At 37.9% G+C, this 21,066-nt stretch overlaps 3 protein-coding genes across 4 annotated transcripts; 2 read left to right on the top strand and 1 right to left on the bottom strand.

Moving 5' to 3' along the window:
- Window positions 1–1,812: 1,812 nt before the first annotated feature.
- LOC102233492 lies at window positions 1,813–3,923 on the top strand. 2 transcript variants are annotated; one of them, XM_005800079.2, is made up of 6 exons: window positions 1,813–1,937; window positions 2,060–2,392; window positions 2,508–2,549; window positions 2,652–2,762; window positions 2,871–2,899; window positions 3,705–3,923. In XM_005800079.2, exons 1-6 carry the CDS (start codon window positions 1,877–1,879, stop codon window positions 3,825–3,827), a joined length of 699 nt encoding a protein of 232 aa, XP_005800136.2. In that variant the 5' UTR covers window positions 1,813–1,876; the 3' UTR covers window positions 3,828–3,923. The 2 variants fall into 2 exon arrangements, with proteins under 2 accessions (XP_005800136.2, XP_023202596.1); XM_023346828.1 differs by having other exon boundaries at window positions 2,721–2,762.
- Window positions 3,924–7,111: 3,188 nt separating this feature from the next.
- Window positions 7,112–10,089, top strand: LOC111610892. Its single transcript, XM_023345957.1, has 5 exons — window positions 7,112–7,173; window positions 7,290–7,634; window positions 7,730–7,834; window positions 7,922–7,956; window positions 8,033–10,089. The coding sequence occupies exons 1-5, from the start codon at window positions 7,137–7,139 to the stop codon at window positions 8,168–8,170; spliced, it is 660 nt and encodes a 219-aa protein (XP_023201725.1). The 5' UTR covers window positions 7,112–7,136; the 3' UTR covers window positions 8,171–10,089.
- Window positions 10,090–12,649: 2,560 nt separating this feature from the next.
- Window positions 12,650–13,882, bottom strand: LOC111611137. Its single transcript, XM_023346812.1, has 5 exons — window positions 13,791–13,882; window positions 13,302–13,646; window positions 13,119–13,220; window positions 13,005–13,039; window positions 12,650–12,932 (listed from the first exon to the last, which is right to left on the bottom strand). The coding sequence occupies exons 1-5, from the start codon at window positions 13,831–13,833 to the stop codon at window positions 12,789–12,791; spliced, it is 669 nt and encodes a 222-aa protein (XP_023202580.1). The 5' UTR covers window positions 13,834–13,882; the 3' UTR covers window positions 12,650–12,788.
- Window positions 13,883–21,066: the final 7,184 nt, after the last annotated feature.

Raw genomic sequence — 21,066 nt, forward strand, 5'->3', positions numbered from 1 at the left:
ACTTTCCAGATGATGGCTGGCGATAGTGGAGGGAGTTCATCCTGTAATCGGTGGGTTGCCGGTTTCATCCCATGCTCTGTCCGCCTCTGTTGTTGTGTCCTTGGGCAAAACACTTCACCTGCCTTGCCTGCTGGTGGTGGTCAGAGGGTCCAGTGGTGCTGCTTCATGACAGCGTTGCCTCCGTTAGATTGTCCCAGCGCCGTTGGATGTGTGTGTAAATGACTGAATATAATCATTTTGTGAAGTGCTCTGGGATTTTCCAGACTTGACTAATCAATACACTAGTAAAGGCAATTTACCATAAGGAGGTGAGAGTGTTTTTGCCATCTGTGTTTTTGACATATCTTACCCTGACCCAGGAGAAGGTTCCATTGTTGTGGTTCCAGAAGTCTCATCCATTTGTCACCAATCATGACAGATTTTGTGTCCCAACATCCTGAGACTTTATGAAGGTCTCAGAGAGACTCATGTTGGCCCATCTGAGTCAGCAAACCAGCAGAAAACTGGACCCCTGAAAGCTCCTTATTGCTTTGGTGTTGGAGTTGAAGTCGTCTACATGTCATATCCTCAGTCTTATGAAGTAGATCCACTCGGCATATATTTGAATTTCACCATTTTGTTGACTTCATTTTACAGTTCTTAGAGCTTTATGTTGTTTCATATGCTTCTAATTCTGTTCCTTAGTTGCATCCTTAAAGTCTGTTACTCCCTCTAGTGGTGTGCAGTGACAACACAACTAATACATAAATAAGGCATTAAACCAGGAAAACCACACTACATAATACACCTCCTTCTGACATACGCATGCATCAACAAACACACAAAGCAGGCAGCAGAGTGAGGATCTTATTTTTTGATTTCTCCAGAGCATTTTACTTTGTTCAGGTCTGGCTGGCCAAACCCTGATTTGTCTCTGGATCAATGACTGGATCCAGAGAGACAATGGATCAATGACCGGACCATCTGGATCAATGACTACCTGACAAACAGACCATAGTTTGTAAGACTAAATTGCTGTCTAGAGGCAGATGGTCAGCAGCACAGGAGCACCAAAGGGGCATGTTCTTTCATCATTTCATTTCTCTCTCTACACTTCAAAACAGAGCAAGTCAGAGTCATTTTATATGTATTTTTATACTCAGATGGTTCTGCAGGCTGGTTCACTGCTTTGTGACATGGTGTTGTAGCAATCATCTCATTTTCAATTTAAACAAAAACAGAGGAGATGATTGTAGATTTCAAAACAAACAAGGTTTAGTAAAACACACTTTCCATCATGGGAGAAAAGGGGGAGGTGGTGAAGGAGCATAAATACTTCAGTGTTCACCTGGACAACAGACTGGACCGGAGAGTCAACATCATGTCTACAAGATGGGACAGAGCAGACTGGACACTTTGATTAAGCTTGGATCTTTCAAAGTTTGCAGCAAGCTGTTGCAGATTTCTGTAGGTCTGTTGTGGGGAGTGTAATCTCTTCTGCCATCATGTGTTGGGGCAGCAGCATCAGATCGGGCATTTTACAAAACCAAAACAGAGTGATGAACAAGGCTGGTTCTGTTCAGTGGACTGCTGTGGAACCTCTGGAAGTAATGGTGGAGATGAAGGATTGTCCCGAAAAAATCACAATATTTATGGACAGCCCTGCACATCCTCTTCATGAGACTGCTTTAGAATGACAGGTTGCCATACTACTGTTAGTATTGGACAATAATCAAAATGGTTTGTTAGCTTAACGATGGTATTTAAATAATTTTATTTGTTTAAATTGAAGCTAAAATTTGGTCAAGAGAAACACAAGCCTTCTGATGTGAAGTGAACTGTTCACCACTCCCCTTTCTAATAAATCCCCCTGCATAAGAAGCGGCCAAACTGAGACATGGTTGTACGCAGAATGGGGAACTTCATGCAGATAACAGTTATACTTCTCTACAGCCACAGTAAGTATGATATTAAATCATCTTCAACATGGACTCCATTAAACTGTGATCTTTAACTTTATCAGTCTTCCATTCTTGCTTATTTACTTTTGTCGTCTTAGAGTTGAATCTGTTTGTTTCAGGTTGGATCTGTGAGTCTCTAACTGTGGACGTCCATCCTGGTGAGGACATCACTCTGTCCTGCTCCAACATTTCTCCATCTCCAACCCAGACAGACTGGTTCAGAGTGGTTCATGGAACCAAACCCAGCTGCATCTCCTCCATGTACGGTGCTGAAGGCGAACCTTCATACTGCGATGGATTCCACCGTGAAAAATTTATCATGAGTTCCAACAAGACAGTTTTCTTTCTTCAAATCAAACAAGTGGACCTGATGGACTCTGGGTTGTATTTCTGTGGATTTTATGTAAAGAAACATACAGTTATTGGCAGAGCAACAGAGTTAATCATTAAAGGTAAGACGGACTCGGTGTTCCTTAATAATCTCAGAACGTTTTTGTTGTAATACAAAGTTATTGCAAAATTTAAAAGAAGAAATAACCGACCAAAAAATATCATCCATATTTTCAGCTAACAGAGACTCCAAAGACGAGGGGGATTCTGATAATACAAGTAGGTTATTTGTCTTAGAGAAGAGTTCACTGGATTTTACTGCAGTAAAAAAACACTCTGCTGAATAGATGAAAAAAAAATGTAATATGTAAATATTTATAGAAGAAGCGGAGCAACTGATGGACCTGATGCCTGGGATTTTAGGTTCTCTGACTGCTCTTCTCTTTGTAGCAGTTGTTGTTCTGGCTGTTAAAAACAGGAGACTTGAGAGAGGTACAGTTTGATTATATTATTGGACAACTTATTCCAAGCTAATTTAGAACAGAACAATAAATATGTAATCAGCAATAAACTAACCAGACTTTTCCATTTGTCTTTTAGCTTCAAGGCTGCAGAAAGAAAGAAACGAGGTAAACTGAGTAATTTAAATTAATCTGTATGAATAATTTCATATATTGCAGTTGATCAGACGATTTGTCTCTTCCTCCATAGTTCTACAATTGACCATTTATTTTAAGCTCAACAATATAATTTTCATTTCAGATGCTATTTGCTGCTTCTTTTACTGATATCTAACCTAATCTACTGTTGCACGGCACTAATTATAACAAATCAAACTGCTTTCCCCAAAACAAAGCTATTTTTTATCTTTGAAAACACATAAAAATTTAAATTAAGTTATTTCATTGGAACACAGCACAAACTGAGAGTTGTTGCATTAGTTGCTTTTGGACATTTGCAACTAATGCAGTTAGTGTTCAGATGTTTCTTGGTCTATTGTGAATAAATGTGTAAAACACATTAATTCAACTGTTAGCAACTTTCACTGGATTGGAGGATGGCAGAAATATCGACTGTAGTCTGAATAATAATTGTGGCTCAGTTAAAACAACAAAAACAAAATCTCAAAATTCAGACTAAAAGATTAACAGTTCACAAAAGGATGACTGAAGAAAAGATACTTTCCAATTTGTTGTGTGTTTCCTTTAATGAAAAAAAACAACAACATGAATTTATGTTGAACAGTTGAATTTTGTCTTTTTATTTCAATATTGCCTGAAATTTCAACGCACTAAGGCTATTCAACTATTGTCTTTACTTTTATACATCAAGTTTCATCATTAAAACTTTCAATAATCAAGGCATCATAAAGCCTAATTCACATAAACCCCCGTTTGACTATCATGTGATCATTTCTTTCTTTCTGGGTTTCAGAATGTGGATCCAGACGATTTGAACTATGCAGCTCTGAGTTTCCAAGCAAAGGCCAAAAAGAGCCACAGGTCTGGACCTCAGAGGGACCTGGAGCCACATGTTGTGTACGCTGCCACCCGATAGACTCAGGAAGCAACAGGAACTGCAGCAGAAAATGAAACTCAGATTGTATCACATTAATTTACTGACCTTTTGAACCCTTCAGTGCATCTGCATGTAACACGAGTGCATAGTAAAAATAAAGAAAGAATTATAATGTGTATTTTACTTCATTAGGAACTCTATTAACATGTTCAGCTTGTCTCTATCTCAGCATGGCTTCTTTATTTCTGTTAACCATAAAAGTTACATTTTCTTGGTTTGTCTGCTTTTTGTCACACAACACAGAATGGAGTTGAACTGAAGGAGGAGTCAGATTGTTGGTCTTCCTCAATAAGACAGTTGAGTGGCCTGCTGTGTGAGGAGTGAGACACACAGAGACACTGACAGGAAGAGACAGCAGAGTGTGGTCTGAGAGCAACTGAAATAAAGATTAGGCATCAACAGACCACACACACATGCACACACACACACACTCACGCACGCCGACACACACACACACACACACACACACACACACACACACACACACACACACACACACACACACACGGACACGCCCGCACACCCACGCCCACACACGCACACACCACAGACATGACACTGATTCTTTGAAGTGTGTCCCAGACAATGTTAAATCACTCTGACCATCCTACCATCATAGCTTTTTAAAAATGTTTTGACTTCAAAATAAAAAAAGCATTTTGTAATGTGAGGTAAATTATTTTGATCCCATCAAAAGAAACCGTTCCCACAAAGACATCTTTGTGAATCTGTATTGACCTCCATTCATTTTAGTGATTTCATTTATACCTAGTCCCAGACATTTCCCTCAAACGGTTACATTTCTATTCCTAACCATAACATTAACCTAAACTTAATTTACACTATTCCTCGAAATCGAACTAGCAGAGTGAAGTAGAGCTGCAAAAAAAGTGAGGATACGGAAAAGGTCCTCAATGTCCACAAATGACCTCTTTCTGTTGGTAATGTCATGAAGTGCTGGGTGTGGTGGTGAGGCAGACGCTGTAGACCCAGATACGGAGTAAAAATGGTGGTTTTAATGCACAGAGTTACAAACAAAAATCCAACACAGTCCAAAAACCGAGGCAGCACTGCTGAGCGGAATCCAGGGCTCAACGCAGGTAGCAACAAGGCATACGAATGGACTAGACGCCAAAATGAGACGAGGACCCGACCAAGACACAGACACACAGGTGACACTAAATACACAGGAGGTAATTAGGGAACGAGAAACACCGGTGAGTAATCGAGGGGAGAACAGGACAACACAGAGACACAGAAACACAGAAAACTCGAAATAAACACACAGAAAAACACGGAACATGACAGGTAAATGCTGCACAAGTGGTCCTTCATCTGTAGAATAACAAGTAGACATACACACACGCACACACACCCACACGCACACACCCACACACACACACACCCACACGCACACACCCACACGCACACACCCACACACACACACACACACACACACCCACACACCCACCCACACACACGCACACACACACACACACACACACACACACACACACACACACACACACACACACACACGCATTCAACTCCCCCCCACATCCCCCAACACACTTAGTATGTCTTTCTATCTTCATGACTTTGCATTGACTTTCATTCATTTTCCATTAATTTCTACAGTCTAATCTTAATCCTAACCCTAAACTTATCACCAGTATAATATGCCTGACCCCAACCTAAACTAAACCTAAACTCACAGTAGTCCTTAACCTAACCCGTAACCATAAGGGGTCCCAGCTTTGGGGCTCAAAGGGTCCTCACAAAATAGTTTATATATATACAGTATATACTGTATATATATTTATGCACATTAATAATAATTCATGCTTCTTGTCAGATTCATTTAATAAAATGTACAATTCAAACTTATTTTCAGCATTTTAGGTTTCCTAAGGTTTATTTATTTATTGTTCTCTGGTTCCTTGATGAAGTGAAGGTTCTTTGAACAGGTTGATGTCACTGATTATTTTTCTGCATCTTCATGTGCTGTTGAGGAGGTCTTGTAAAAAAATACAAGAACTAGAACTTTAATTCTCTAGCAATAAGGTTTTTATTGTGGCTTCTTGAAAACCGTTCTAACTTCAAATGTTTAGATTTCAACAAAAAGTCTTCATGACTTTCCTTCCTAATCCATAACACTTTGATAAACAAGCTGTTTAACTCGTCACCTACTCTACCCATTAACTACTGTAATCAGCAGAACCAGGACATGGACTCCTATAGTTTTGCTCCGTATCGGGTGTCTTAAATCAGACAACACATTGTTCAGTTATTCATTTGTCCAGTCTAGTTTGAGGAACTTTGTAATCTATATTCACACAGAAAAATACTAATAATGTAGCAAATGCAACATCACTTGTGTATAAGGAGGATGAGCGATAACCACATTTATAATATATTGTTCACATTAAATTATTGGCTGAGTGATAATAATGTCAATGAAGACATTTGAAAAGTAAGACGAATGTTTCTGGAGTTACAGAAACGTTAGTTAGTTCACAACTAGAAACTATTATAAATGATTAAATTAAGACACTTCAGTAAGAAGCTTCTTCAAACCTGATTGGACAGTGAAAGATCAACTTCAAACCTCCAAATGTGAGACAACTTTGTTACATCTAACAGTCTGAACTGTTCACATCAAAGTGGTTAAACTGAAGGCTTCATATTTTCAGACTTGAAAGATCATTGAGAACGTCAAAACTTATGCAGGTGAAGGTTTAATCTGTTTCCACTATGACATGAATGCGACCATAACAATAATTTAAAAAAAAAGATCCTTGATTTGACAGGTAAACCTTAAAGACTTTCAGTAATAATATCACCTTTGATCATCAAATCAATAAAAAGTTGATTTAGTAACTCAGAGAAAAATAGCATTTAATACCTTAAATTATTGTCATTATTATGCCTTCTCAAGTAAAACATTGATCAACATGGACAAAACATTTTAAGCTACGGTTGAATTAATAGGCACAAAAAAAAACATTGGATGGGTAAATGTAAAATTGTTATTTTAGTAAAGGATATTATGTTTTCTTTACAATATCAATTATTTAAATGTTTACAAATCTTCAAATTAAATAACAGGTAATATCCTCTGAATACACCTAATATTTATTAGTTTTTATTTTCTGAACTCATTCTCAGAGTTAATGTGAGAAACAGCCAAATAACCAAAGAACACTCCACCTCCTTTATAGAGACGCTATAAACTGGAGCACAGTTCAGCCACTAACATTTAACTGGTGGAGTCTTACTGCGCTCACAATGACAAACTTCATCCTGGCTTCACTCTGCACCTTCAGTAAGTACATCTGGCTCTACTTATTAACATCTGTTTGTTTCTCAGTGTCATCGTCTCTGTCATCTGTTGTGAACTTAGTTTGAAACATTAAAGAAAATCCTTCCGTTCTGTTTCAGGTTGGATTTCTGTGTCAGTTTGTCAGTTTCACACAGTTTCTGTTCGACCTGCTGAAGACGTCACACTGATGTGCAGCAACAGTAGTAAAGTTTTCTCTCACATATTTTGGTTTAAGATGAACAGCAGTCCCAATGCCAGCCGCATCTCATCTATGCTCAGTGCAGAGTCTAATGTCTCTCTATCTGATGGTTTCCACTTCAGTAAATATTATGTGACATCTAATACTACAAACCTGTTTCTGAAAATCAAAGAAGTGAATGTCTCAGATTCTGGACTGTATTTCTGTGGACTGTATGCAGCAACAGTCCCTGCAGGGTTCACTGCAACATACTTAGAGGTGGAAGGTAAGATGGATGTTATAGATTCTGCATTTAGTATCAGTTTTGTACTGTTTTTAGTTCAGTGTTGCTAATATGTTTTCCATTTGTGATTTCCTCAGATGTTTCAGACGGATTTCTCAATCTGCCTTGTGTGATTCTTGGCTGCGTTGCTGTCTTCCTTACAGTCGTCATTGTTGCTTTGGTTGTCAGGACAATACAAACAGGTTGCTATGGTTTCATTTCAGCAGTAATTTATAATAACTAAAGTTTTAAATCAGTATCTGACCAGAGGAACTGTTTCTATCATTCAGGTCAAACGGAGAGAAAGAATCCTCGACCCTCTGAGGTAATCACACATGGACCTAAATCTCTGTATGTTGCAATTATTTTAAAAGTTATTTGAACAGGAAACTCTCTTACAGAATCTGGACCTTTATAGTCTCAACTATATGGCGCTGAAATCACACCCCAAAGCAAAAAACTACGCAAGGTTGTCAGACGAGGAACAGCTGGAGACAGATGTTCTGTACGCTGCAACAAGAGAAACTCATGAAAAATAAATCAACCTGAAATAGTTTTTAGAAGCTGTAAAAGTCAAGAATGTGGTTCAAAGATCAACTCTAACCTACATACATATTATTAACTCTGATGTTGAGAGATACAGATATATTCTGTTGGCGAAAGGTTCTTTATTCCAACTACATTATACAGCAGATGAAAGAGCAAATAAACCTTTCAGCTGTTCTGCTTCTCAACTCTGTTACAGATGAACAAAACAACGTATTTTAGTTCTTCAGTAACTAAATGAACAAATTCTTCCACCTATAATGCTAAAATATACAAGGTTAAGTTTTCTATGGACTCCCATAAAAATGTCTTTATTATCAAACTTGACTATATGGTAGATACACAATACAGTTTTTATGGCTACCAAGATTGTAGCATATTCTGTTACTAAATATTGATTTTGTGATTATAATCTAGTATTCCATCTTAAAAATTTTATTGCATAGAAGTTTCATATTTGTTGTCAGTCATCTTAGAAATGGAAATGTATCATATAGAACAATTCCAATAAAAGGAATTTTGATTCTGATTTTCCAAGATTCTTGTCATGTTGATAATTATGCCTTATGGAAAATGAATAATAAGAATTGAACATAGTTTTCAGAAACCTGACATTTCTGTTTCAAATGTCTTCATCAAATATAGTCACATTTTCTGAGTCACTGAATTGTGAGTTTCCAGTATCTGTGGTCCATAATCATCAACATTAAAAGACATAAAGGCTCAAAATAATAATTGTGTGTGGTAAGCCTATGTAACTAATTTCTTTTTGAAATTATTAAATTAGTAAACCTTTTCATGACATTTTACATTTTAGATCTGAATTTAAGCATAAAACAGTCTATCATTCTAATTTATTGAATATGTTGCACTCATATTTTAATATCTGAAAAGAAATCAAATAAAAAAAGTCAATCAAGACGTGCAAATCAAACCAAAAGTAGCTGATTAAACAGAAAATCACTTCAGATGGTAACATGTAATGTGATACAATAAGTTATTGTTTTGTGATTCATGGCCTTTATGTTTAATATTTTTGCCTCTTTAATTAAATATTCCAATGCAAATTATGCTTCTTGGTCAACCTCCAGACATTTTTTTTACCAAAACTTTTTGTTAAAACTTTTTCATTCAGGAGAAAGAAAATATTTTTCAACAAATGTTTTTTAAACCTTCTTTGCTGAGGATAAATATGATGTATGCTAAATGAACATGTTTTGTTTTTGATGTTTAACTTTGTTAAATATTTTTTCTTATTGATTACATCTTTTCTTATTGTAGCAGTGTTACAGACAGGAAGTGCTGGTTTAAGTAATACTGACTATCAAGTTGACCAGAAATGACCAGAGGATGATAAAGTGGCAAACTGCTATTTTTTAAAATCTGTTTTCTTTGATTTATCAGTGTTTTTTTTGTACTTAAAGTCATGTTTATTCTTTGTAGTAACTTTAATTGATTGCAACCTATCTGTTGGTTTATTTTGTTGAGTGATGTGAAATCATTTCGTCCCCTTTAATGCCAGACTGGTCTGATCTGCCAATTTTAAAATCCATCTTTGTCTGTTGTTCAGGTTAGCATTTTACTGTTAACCAGTTAGTTTACAGTTACATTAAGTTGCTTTTAAGGCTAAACTTTGTTAATTTCATTTAATCTCTTTGAAGAGCCATGTGACATAATTAGATTTGTTTGGTTTTGAGCATTTTTAGGTAAATAAACCCACCTTTTATTCAAAATACCTCTGGTGTCCTCATGGCTTAGTTCCTCTGTCCATTACAGAACACAGACAAAATGTGTTTATAACTGTTTACATCAATATTGGAGATTTCTCAACCTGCAGTGTTCCACTGAAAATCTTACAATAGAAGCCCACAAACTGCAACTTCTGAAATATTCAAAATTAAAAACAAATGTTCTTTAATGACACGAATAAAATAAAATAAAATAAAATAAAATTCAGTACCTAGTTCTTATTTTTGTGAATTCATTGAAATTGTTTGTTAGTGGAACATTCCCCCCCTTGAAAAATAAATGTTGAAATACAGAAATAAAAGCACAAAATTAACTTAATTTTTATGCTGATAATGAATATATATTATGTAACACAATTCCATTTGTTTGCAAGCTTGGACCATAATGCTAAGAACCAGATCTATAATTGAAAACAATGGCTGCTTCTGCCATATTTAGTCATTTTGTACCCGACTTTTTCTAACTGAAACATGGTTGGCATGTAAAGACTTCATTTTATTCCAGACCCAAAGATACAAACATTTTGTATCTTTGGTTCTAGTTCATCCTTTGACAACCAACATTTAAAAGTATTTTTCATAACTTAGCTAGCCACTTTACAAATGTGGTTATTTGAAGAACATAAATCATTGCTGCCAGAGAGAGAGACAACTTAGAACTGTTTGTGGATCCTCTGGTGTCATAATCTCTCTTACTTTATAAAGAATCAATTAGAAAAAACACATAGGAACCAAAATGAATGGATAATAAACATTGTGCTTTGAGTAAACAGGTGCAACTTTGTTACATTTTCCACTAAACTTTTACTGTGCCGATCAATATGAGTTTCATTACTTTTCAATAAACTTTTGGATTGATGAGATTCTTCAGAGTTGTGCAAACTAGTGTTGTCTTTAACTGAAAAACCCCTGATGAGCTCATGATGAAGTTTAGTTAGAGAAGCTCAGAGACTGAAGCCAGTGATCATGGAAATGATCTTTGGGCCACAAGAACTTCAGAACTACCTGATCTGGAAAAAACATCCCAGCAATTGGAAGTTTTATGGTCTCACTTTGAAAATCAGCTTACTGACTGGAACAAAAACAAAACAAAAAAACTTTTAGATTTTGGCAAAAACTAGTCAGCTGGAAAGGTGATGGTAGATTATGTAGAAATAATGAAATCAAATTTCAAACAAACTTATTAACAGATATCTTGCATACTATAAGCAACAATATGAAGCACTTATGAACAGTTATTAGCTGCAGCTGAACCTCTGCATTGAACAACACGTCCCTGCTGCTAACTACCTTAGCTACCTTTCTGTAGCCTCGCTAGTTAGCTACAGAAAGGTAGTTAGAAAACTGTCTGTGGGATCAAAAACTGAAAGATTCATCAGATGTCAAAAAAGAAAGACATTACTCAGAACTTACTTTCAAAACACAAAGTGATTTAGAAGTAAATGAAGGTATATTTGCATATTCTACATTAAATCAGAAGATCCTTGAACTAGAAATCTGGTAAAGTTGTGGTTTTGTTGCATGGAGATGTAGTGCACTCTTCCTGTGGTTGAAAGCATCACTTTGCAACATTCTCACAGCTGAAAGTGTCAGTGTGGGTCTGACACAACTCAGAACAGCAGGCCTGAGGTGAATCAGCTCCTTCTGCTAAGCAGCTCCAGAATATTTCCATCACATTTTAGTTTTCTATTGTGATTTACATTTTGTCACAAAATATGACTGACCAGCATCCTGTTGGTGCAGCACAGAGCGCCACACAGTCAGTTCTGCCTGTTGCCATCAGGCTTTACAATGCCCACGTCTGGGCTGTTTGATTAAAAAAAGATTTATAGGTTATTTATCAATTAATATATTACATGTGATTGCTTGTTGTTTATTTATTTATTTGTTTATATCTAGTCATTTTGAATTGATTACTTTAAGGTATATATTTTACAAACTTTGTATTTATTACCTAAGATGGAGTAACTTTACACAATATCTATATCTCTTGCTATAACCCCTTATAGTCCATACATACATAGTCTTGTACATCTGTAAATGAATATTTATATCTCGTAGAGCACTTCTGGAGAGATGCAAACTACATCTCGTTGCTTGTACTTGTGACAGTGAAATGACAATAAAGTTGAATTCTATTCTATTCTTTCAACAAATAAGCTATTTCTCCTTGGGGATCAATAAAGTATATTCTATTCTAAATCATGAGCTAGTTTGACCTCTTTGGGTTAAAGCTGGAATCAGAATCACCTCCAAAACCTACTGCTAATTTTTAGGACACATTTTGGTACAAGATCAAATTTATATCTTCAAGAGGTTCATAATTTTATGCAGAACAATTCTCCATTGAGTGCATGAAAGCAGACAGCCGTGTGATTGGCCAGTCAAGACCTTAAAGATGAAATTCTAATGACTTGTCCTCCTTTCTGATCTCACCTGAGAATTTATGGACATTTTGTAAACAGGAGTTTTATAGTGAACACAATTACAGTATATGCTAATTGTGTTGATTGTTAACAGATCAAAGAAGTGAAACTCCATAAAAAATAAAGCTATAAAGAAAAAGGACATTTTTAAAATGTAACTTGTCTAATAATTTTTCACACTGTGTATATCTACTGGAGTGATGCTGTTGCTACCTTTATGCTCACTGACACTGCAGACTGAAGTCAGTCATACATTGTTCATGTGATGTTCTTGTAAGTCTTATTTTTTGGTGAACACTTAAGAAAAGACTGAGTAAGAGTTACAGTATGTTCAAATAAAAACTTTATTAAAACAAGGTTTGAACAGATTCATATTCCCTCTTTAAAACAAACCACAAAGTCCCACAAACAAAGATGAATAAATTAAAGCAGTAAAATTATTCCACTTGGTGAGTGTGTCTGGTGGCAGCGTACACTGCGGTCGTCTCCAGGTCTTTTTCTGCCTCTGCTGTTCTGGTTCTTTTAGTTTTGGGGCTTTTAAAAGTCAGAGCTGCGTAGTTCAGGTTATCAGCATCTGGATTCTGTCAACACAAACACATTGACTTTAACAAATCATTAATGATACTGAGGTATTACAGCTAAAATGAAATTACCTTGTTTGGTTGTGGATTCTGACTGTCGGCTCGAGCTGAATAACAGAAAAACCATTGAAGGTGGTTAAGAGTTTGTACATTTCTGAACTTTCATTAATAAAGAATACTCAATACCTTTTTGAATTCTCCTAATCTTTGCAACCAGACAGATGATGATTATTAAAAGGAATATAGATGCAGCACACAGGATCCAGAACGCTTCAACAAACACATCCACTGGAGAGAAATGGTTCAATAAAAGACAGATTCAAAATTCAATTTTAAAACAAAATGTGTAAAAAGATTCGTGTCTCTTACCTTCAACTTGTAAATATGTTGAACTGAATATCTTCCACTCAAAATTGTTACCATATCCACAGATGTAGAGCCCAGAGTCTGAAGCATCCACCTGTTTGATGCTCAGGAAAATGTTTGTTTTGTTGGATGTCATGTTGAATTTATCATTTTTAAATCCTTCTTTCATCAAAGCGTTGACTTCAGGACTGAACATCGATGAGATGCAGCTGGCGTTAGATCCGTCAACAAGTTTATACCAGAATATGTGAACGGGGAGAGTAGAAAAGTTCGAGCACCACAGTGTGACTTCTTCTCTGGGCTGAACCACCACAGTGTGAAAGTCAAAAACTGACGTGGAGACCCAACCTGAGACAACAGAACATCCACCAAGTTCAGCTTAACAAACACTAAACAAACTGACCTGAGCGAATCCAGTTCTACCGGATCAGCTGACCGACGCCAACCCAGAAAATTGTGTTTCTGAATTCATTTGAATGTGGGTTTACTCACTGAGAGTGCAGAATACAGCCAGTATCAGGCTGAATTTCCCCATTGGGTGAACAGTAAGAATCCACCAGTGAGATGTTTGAAAGTGAACTGTGCTCCAGTTGCTATCGACTATAAGTGGTGAGCTGTTCCGGTTCCTCACACTGAAGCTCTCAATGATTTGATTAGAACGGGTTCAGCTGGTACTGCTTCTTGTTTGTGAATTATTCATGTCGTGCAGACAATTTTTTTGGGAAAGTCCATCTGAATATAACGTTAATAAATCAAATGCTTATGTTTCAGATGAAAGCTTTTTAAATTTCTTCTCAAATATTTACCATAAATGAACACAACTCAAGTCTTCTCAAGCTTCCACAGAGTTCAAATACAATACATAAATAATACCAAATGTTATATAATGTAACATTTATTTTACAATGTACTAGAAAATATTAATATACAGTCACCCATTTTAATCCCTATTATAACCCTGTAACGTCTTTACATCCCCCAGCCGGTACTTTATATAGACATCAGAGATTAAAATTCAGCTCTTTTGAGTGAATTTAATCTGCTAAACCTCAGCATATAATTGTGTGTGTGGCTTTGTATTTGATACATTGTAAGGTTCACTGTAATAATGTATACTAAATTGTGGGATCCATGAGATAAAGTCCTGTTTTTGGGGTAATGAGTTAAGTTTAGGACTAAGGTGTGTATTGAGTTTAGGTTTGGGTTTTGTTTAGGCTGTGGAAATAAATGAAACCAATGCAAAGTCTTGCATAATGTGTGTGCGGGGGTGGGTGGGTGAGTGTGTGCAGGGGTTCACCCCCGCACGTGTGTGTGTGTGTGTGTGTGTGTGTGTGTGTGTGTGTGTGTGTGTGTGTGTGTGTGTGTGTGTGTGTGTGGCCTTGTGTTTGAGAACACAGTGGAGCGTAAGGAGGAAGTTTTACAACAAATACTACATTGTGAGGACAGACGGCTCCTTATGGTGTCCAAAGGTTGTGGACCCAAAAAGAAGAGATGATGTTTTTAGCTTACTGGTTAAGTAGACCAAAAGGCTTAGGACTAAAGTGTGAACTGGGTTTAGGTCAGGTTTAGGGTTGGACATGTACTGGTACTGGTTTGGGAAAATGTCTGGGTTAGACATGATGTAGCCTGGTAAAAACCTCCTTGTACCGGCCCAGGGTTCTGGGTTCTGGTGGACTCTGTTGAGGTTTTCGATTTGACCAAATCTCTCATGTTTGCCCTTGACATATGAACTGCACCAGTTTGACGCTGTGAAGCTTACTGTAAATTGCCTCCACTGTAAACAACAATCCTCCACTGCCAGGAGAGAAGTGCATGTCCTGCATGTCCTGCATGTCCTTCATGTCCTGGATGTTTTTGAAGCTTCAACACACCAGACTCAAATAATGAGTTCACTATCAGAACCCAACTGCATACTGAGGAGGTGATTCAATCATTTGATTGAGGCGTGTTGAACCAGGGACACATGTAAAAGCTGCAGGCCCCTCAAGGCTTGGATTTGAGGACCACTGGTTTTAGATCTTGTGCTGAGAAACCCTAACATTTCATAACCTCTGGCTGTTTGACTATTTTTAATAGCCTTTGAATTTATTTTGATTGAGTACTGAGAAGATTTTGTTATCGTAGATCTTATAACAACTGTCTAGGAATCTGTTATATGTTTGTGTGGCATTAGTCAAAGTCGACCATTTAATAATATCAATTATCCATAGGAGGTTTGGTTCTCTGGTTTCATTTAGAGTTATGTACTATAAAGCAGAACATGAAGAGATCAGAGAGAACATGGAGCTCCACACATCTAGAGGAGAACTTAACCTGGATAGATGGTTTACTGCTGTATAAAAAGACTCATTGCAAAGATAGAAAATACTTTTTTCATCATTAATAATTTGTAATCAATAATCGTATTTTTCATGTGATTAATGATGTAGTAATTGTCCATAAGTAGAGGAGACATTCGGTAGATATAATAAATTCAAATCCAAACTTACCCAGAATCATAACAGTTGAGCCATTAATTCCCCCAGATCTCATCAGTAATAACTTTATGGGATTCTTCATAAATAAAATTTATTCTATTAGAAATAAAATTATTGACGTTCTCCTGAACATGATAACTTCATCCCCAGTAAGTGATGCAACACTGAATGGAACTAGAAGCTGTTCTCTGTTTGGACTATTTTGAGTCAGTTTTCTGAGTTATCAAAAATATTAACGTCTTCCAAACCTTCGACTTGAATATTGGATCTCGTCTCAATCAAATTATTTAGAGAAACATTCCTTTTGATCACTGCCCCAATTTTAAGTTAATGACACCATTACATGGGCAGGTCCCACAAGCTTTAAGGTAGTTTTAATTAAACCTTTACTTTGGAAACCTTCTCTTTTACAAGCTGATTTAATAAACTGCATTCATATATCTAATCCTTCTTTCTTCTTTACGAGAGAATAGATGCTAATCAAGCAAACAGTAATGACCTGTTAGAGTTTCAGTCGGGTTTCAGAACTCGTCACAGCTCTGAAACTGAACTTGGCCTAAATAATTTAACAACTTCTGCCTCAAAACCATGACACCGATGATCATGGCGCCGTTTATGGTTGGACTCAGGTGAGTCCAGAAACCAGAGGCAGCGCAAGTGAGCTTTACGTCTTTTTCATAGAAGTCGAGTCCCAAACAGAAACAACTACAAGTCCCAGGCCAAGCCCAAGTCCTGAACTTTAATTTGTGAGTCTTAAACAGGTCATTTGATAAAAAGTCAGTTTTATCACAGAGTAATAATAACATTCTGTAGAATTTCTGATAAAATAAAAATAATAATAAAATAATAATAATAATTATATATATACAGTATATATATATGTATATATATGCATTTAACAGCAAATATTAAAAAAAATAGATGACACAGACAGAAAATTAAGAAAGTAATGAGACTGATCCCGCACAAAAAACAACAATTAAGAAGATTTATTTACAGATTAAATCTGATCTACATGTTAACCGGTAACATCTGTATAAAATTTATTTTACAAGATTACATGATTACAAGATTACATGAGCAATTTCAGATTATATATGAATAGAATCATTTATACAAAGTAGAATGTTCTGAGTGAGTTAACGCTGCTGTCTGACAGCTTTGATGGATTCACTGCATCTCATTTCCGGGTCAAAGATCCGTCATCCGCCTTTAATATTCAGAGAACATCGTTCAGTTTGGAAATGCTGGAAATGTTTTCATGTGACTTTAACTATTCAGGCTTGAGAGGCTGCGGTACAAAAACATTTATTCAAAAGCCAATTTTGTAGATTTTTTTTGGTTTACATGAAAGTTAAAGCCTGCAACATTTTGACCATGTATTCAAAATGACTGTCCAGTCATGATTTACTGAGTCAGCAAAGAAAAATTCAGCTTTAATCATCTATACATCCATCCATCCATCCATCTTCTTCCACTTATGCGAGGTCGGGTCGCAGGGGTAGCAGCTTCAGAAGGGAGGCCCAGACTTCCCTCTCCCCGGCCACTTCTTCTAGCTCTTCCGGGGGAATCCCGAGGCGTTCCCAGGCCAGCCGAGAGACATAGTCCCTCCAGCGTGTCCTGGGTCTTCCCCGGGGCCTCCTCCCGGTGGGACGTGCCCGGAACACCTCACCAGGGAGGCGTCCAGGAGGCATCCTGACCAGATGTCCGAGCCACCTCAACTGGCTCCTCTCGATGTGAAGGAGCAGCGGCTCTACTCTGAGTCCCTCCCGGATGACTGAGCTTCTCACCCTATCTCTAAGGGAGAGCCCAGCCACCCTACGGAGAAAACCCATTTCGGCCGCTTGTATCACCGATCTCGTTCTTTCGGTCATGACCCAAAGCTCATGACCATAGATGAGGGTGGGAACGTAGATCGACCGGTAAATCGAGAGCTTCGCTTTTTGGCTCAGCTCTCTCTTCACCACGACGGAACGGTACAGCGCCCGCTTGACAGCAGACGCTGCACCAATCCGCCTGTCGACCTCCCGCTCCCTTCTTCCCTCATTCGTGAACAAGATCCCGAGATACTTGAACTCCTCCACCTGGGGCAGGACACCCCCCTTGACCTGGAGAAGGCACTCTACCCTTTTCCGGCTCAAGACCATGGCCTCGGATTTGGAGGCACTGATCCCCATCCTGGCCGCTTCACACTCGGCTGCGAACCACTCCAGCGAGAGCTGCAGATCATGACCTGATGAGGCCAGTAGGACCACATCGTCTGCAAAAAGCAGAGACGAGATCCTAAGGCCACCAAATCGGATCCCCTCAACACCTTGGCTGCGCCTAGAAATTCTGTCCCTGAAAGTAATGAACAGAATCGGTGACAAAGGGCAGCCCTGGCGGAGTCCAACTCTCACCGGAAACGAGCCCGACTTACTGCCGGCAATGCGGACCAGACTCTGACACCGGTCATACAGGGACCTGACAGCCCGTATCAAAGGGCCCGGTACCCCATACTCCCGGAGAACCCCCCACAGGGCTCCCCGAGGGACACGGTCGAATGCCTTCTCCAAGTCCACAAAACACATGTAGACTGGTTGGGCGAACTCCCATGCACCCTCCAGGACCCTGCTGAGGGTGTAGAGCTGGTCCAGTGTTCCACGACCAGGACGAAAACCACACTGCTCTTCCTGGATCCGAGGTTCGACTATCCGACGGACCCTCCTCTCCAGGACCCCTGAATAGACCTTGCCAGGGAGGCTTAAGAGTGTGACCCCTCTATAATTGGAGCACACCCTCCGGTCCCCCTTTTTGAACAGGGGGACCACCACCCCGGTCTGCCAGTCCAGGGGAACTGCCCCCGATGTCAATGCGATATTGCAGAGTTGCGTCAACCAACACAACCCTACAACATCCAGAGCCTTAAGGAACTCCGGGCGGATCTCATCCACCCCTGGAGCCTTGCCACCGAGGAGCTTCTCAACCACCTCGGCGACCTCGTCCCCAGAGATTGGAGAGCCCAACCCAGAGTCCCCCGGCTCAGCTTCTTCAATAGAAGGCATGTTGGTGGGATTGAGGAGGTCTTCGAAGTATTCTGTCCATCTATACATGCTTCAACTTATTGTATTGAACTTTGAACTTACAATTCAATTGTAAGTTCAATTGAAGAAGTCAGGCTGTTGCCTCCCCTATGCATTTTCAGTTTACATTTTACACATTAAAATGTATTGCTTCTTGATCACCATGTAATTTTTTTCTTCATGTGGTTTTCAGAAATATCACAGCATTCAGTCTGAATGCCCAAAAGGACTTTGTGTTTTCCTCCTGCAGCTGTTCTGTTATATTATGGGATGCTGATGCAACTCTTAACTAATTCAAGAAATGTATCAGGAACATGTTGTCTTTTTTAAAGGCAGTGAAACAGATGTATTATCTTTAAACATGTACTTTGAACCTTGAGATTTTACATGTGGGAATCATTTTTCCTCTTGAAAACAAAGAAAATTCAAATCATGTTTCCCAACACCACAACCACACCCCCACCAGACCCTGCCCAGCAATAAAATCACTGCATTTTTCATCATAACACACTCATTGAGTGCAATACATTTATATTGCTATAAGGTGTGCATTGCTTATGCTTTAATAAAAATATGTAAAAAAAATGGCGACAAAGAACACATTTTTTGTGGGTCACCCACAAGTTTGACATGATGGAGAAATGGCATTTATTTATTTATTTATTTATTTATTTATTTATTTATTTATTTATTTATTTATTTATTTATTTTTCTTTTAGTATACCTCAAGGTAAGACATTACTTTGTACTCTTTATCCTAGAGCATTTCCCAGCAAGCAGTTACATTTTGGCAGCACTGGCATCCCATAGTCTGCTATTTTGAACACTCCTCTTTAATTGAAAACAACACAAGAGATGAAATATTCCTGTTGGAGCAGCACAAGGAGGAAATCCTGACTAAATGTCAGTGGTGTGCAGCGGGTTGCAGTTCCTTCATGACATTTTTTATGTTTAGAGTGAAATGTCAAATATTTTGAAAGTAAAAATTAAAGTTGAAGTCCCAAGTTTTGAGTGATCTTTTTTGACTCATGTCTGTCTCAAAAGTCCACTCCTCTTTCTTTATCAGTTTTTAATCAGTTCTATTAAAACCGCCACAAACAAAATGTGAAATTCTAACATTTCAAAAATAAAAAAAAATAACAGCATCAAGCCTGCACAGATACTGGGGCTTTTATTCCACTCTGACATGAATTTATCTCGTGGCAGTGTACACAGTTGTCTCCAGCTCTCTCTCTGCTGCAGGTTTTCTGTTGCTTCCTGCTTTCATGTGAAAACTTGGAGCAGCATAATGCAGATCATCAGAGCTCAGATTCTGTGGATGGAGACAGTTTAACCAATCAAATCATGGAAAGATAAATGGTCTAAACTCATACAGTGCTGTTTCTGTCAACCACTCAAATAACGTTTACATTACAATTGTTTTTCCCCAGACAAACACAACATTCACACACTCGACATTCACACATTTGAGATTCACACACTTGACATTCACACACTCGACATTCACACACTCGACATTCACACACTCGACATTCACACACCCATGTTCAAATCAGTTGTTAACTTGGGGGAAACTTTTTTCCCCTAAGGGGGGCAACAGCATGAGGCGGGCAAACAACCTTCTAACTGTAAGATGATTATTCTTCCCACTGAACCACACCTATAGATTATAATCTATAATAATCACCAATAACAGAGTTTTAGTTCACATACCTCATTCTGTGGTTGAGTCCGAGTACAAACTTGTGCTAAATCACAGAAGCAGTTCATCTGGTTGGTTAAATATTTACAGATCCAGCGTTTGTACATTTTTACATGTTTCATATAAATCACATATCAATACCTCTTTGCAAAATCCAAATTTTTGCAGCCAGACAGATGATGAATATTACTAGACAAATTGTTACAGCACTCAGGATCGGAGTTGATACATTTGTTACTTCATCACACACATCTACTGAGGAGACAAACATGTATAAATTCAGAAACTGAAATAGATGCTGTTATGTTATATAATATGAGATTAATTTGTACATCTTCTATTTATTTTTCATATTACAGACAATGCTTAAAAATCTTACCGTCAACTTTTAAATGTGTTGCACTGAAAATTTCTGGGTTTCCAGCTGTGTGTGTTCCACAGAAATACAGTCCAGTATCAGAGAAATCCACTGATCTGATGTTTAAAAAAAGGTCTGTGATGTTAGATGTCATTGTAAATCGGCCGAG

This window comes from Xiphophorus maculatus, chromosome 14 (genome assembly GCF_002775205.1).
Source record: "Xiphophorus maculatus strain JP 163 A chromosome 14, X_maculatus-5.0-male, whole genome shotgun sequence".
NCBI classification, from domain to species: Eukaryota; Metazoa; Chordata; class Actinopteri; order Cyprinodontiformes; family Poeciliidae; genus Xiphophorus; species Xiphophorus maculatus.

Bases quoted from the DNA above. Each gene is read 5' to 3' on its own strand.
- LOC111611137 (XM_023346812.1), bottom strand. From the start codon at position 13,833: ATGGGGAAATTCAGCCTGATACTGGCTGTATTCTGCACTCTCA. The intron at 13,647-13,790 runs GTGAGTAAACCC...CTGTTGTCTCAG, and splicing joins GGCTGTATTCTGCACTCTCA to GTTGGGTCTCCACGTCAGTT. The intron at 13,221-13,301 runs GTAAGAGACACG...ATTTCTCTCCAG, and splicing joins AACATATTTACAAGTTGAAG to TGGATGTGTTTGTTGAAGCG.
- LOC102233492 (XM_005800079.2), top strand. From the start codon at position 1,877: ATGGTTGTACGCAGAATGGGGAACTTCATGCAGATAACAGTTATACTT. The intron at 1,938-2,059 runs GTAAGTATGATA...TGTTTGTTTCAG, and splicing joins TATACTTCTCTACAGCCACA to GTTGGATCTGTGAGTCTCTA. The intron at 2,763-2,870 runs GTACAGTTTGAT...TTTGTCTTTTAG, and splicing joins AAACAGGAGACTTGAGAGAG to CTTCAAGGCTGCAGAAAGAA.
- LOC111610892 (XM_023345957.1), top strand. From the start codon at position 7,137: ATGACAAACTTCATCCTGGCTTCACTCTGCACCTTCA. The intron at 7,835-7,921 runs GTTGCTATGGTT...TCTATCATTCAG, and splicing joins TGTCAGGACAATACAAACAG to GTCAAACGGAGAGAAAGAAT. The intron at 7,957-8,032 runs GTAATCACACAT...ACTCTCTTACAG, and splicing joins AGAATCCTCGACCCTCTGAG to AATCTGGACCTTTATAGTCT.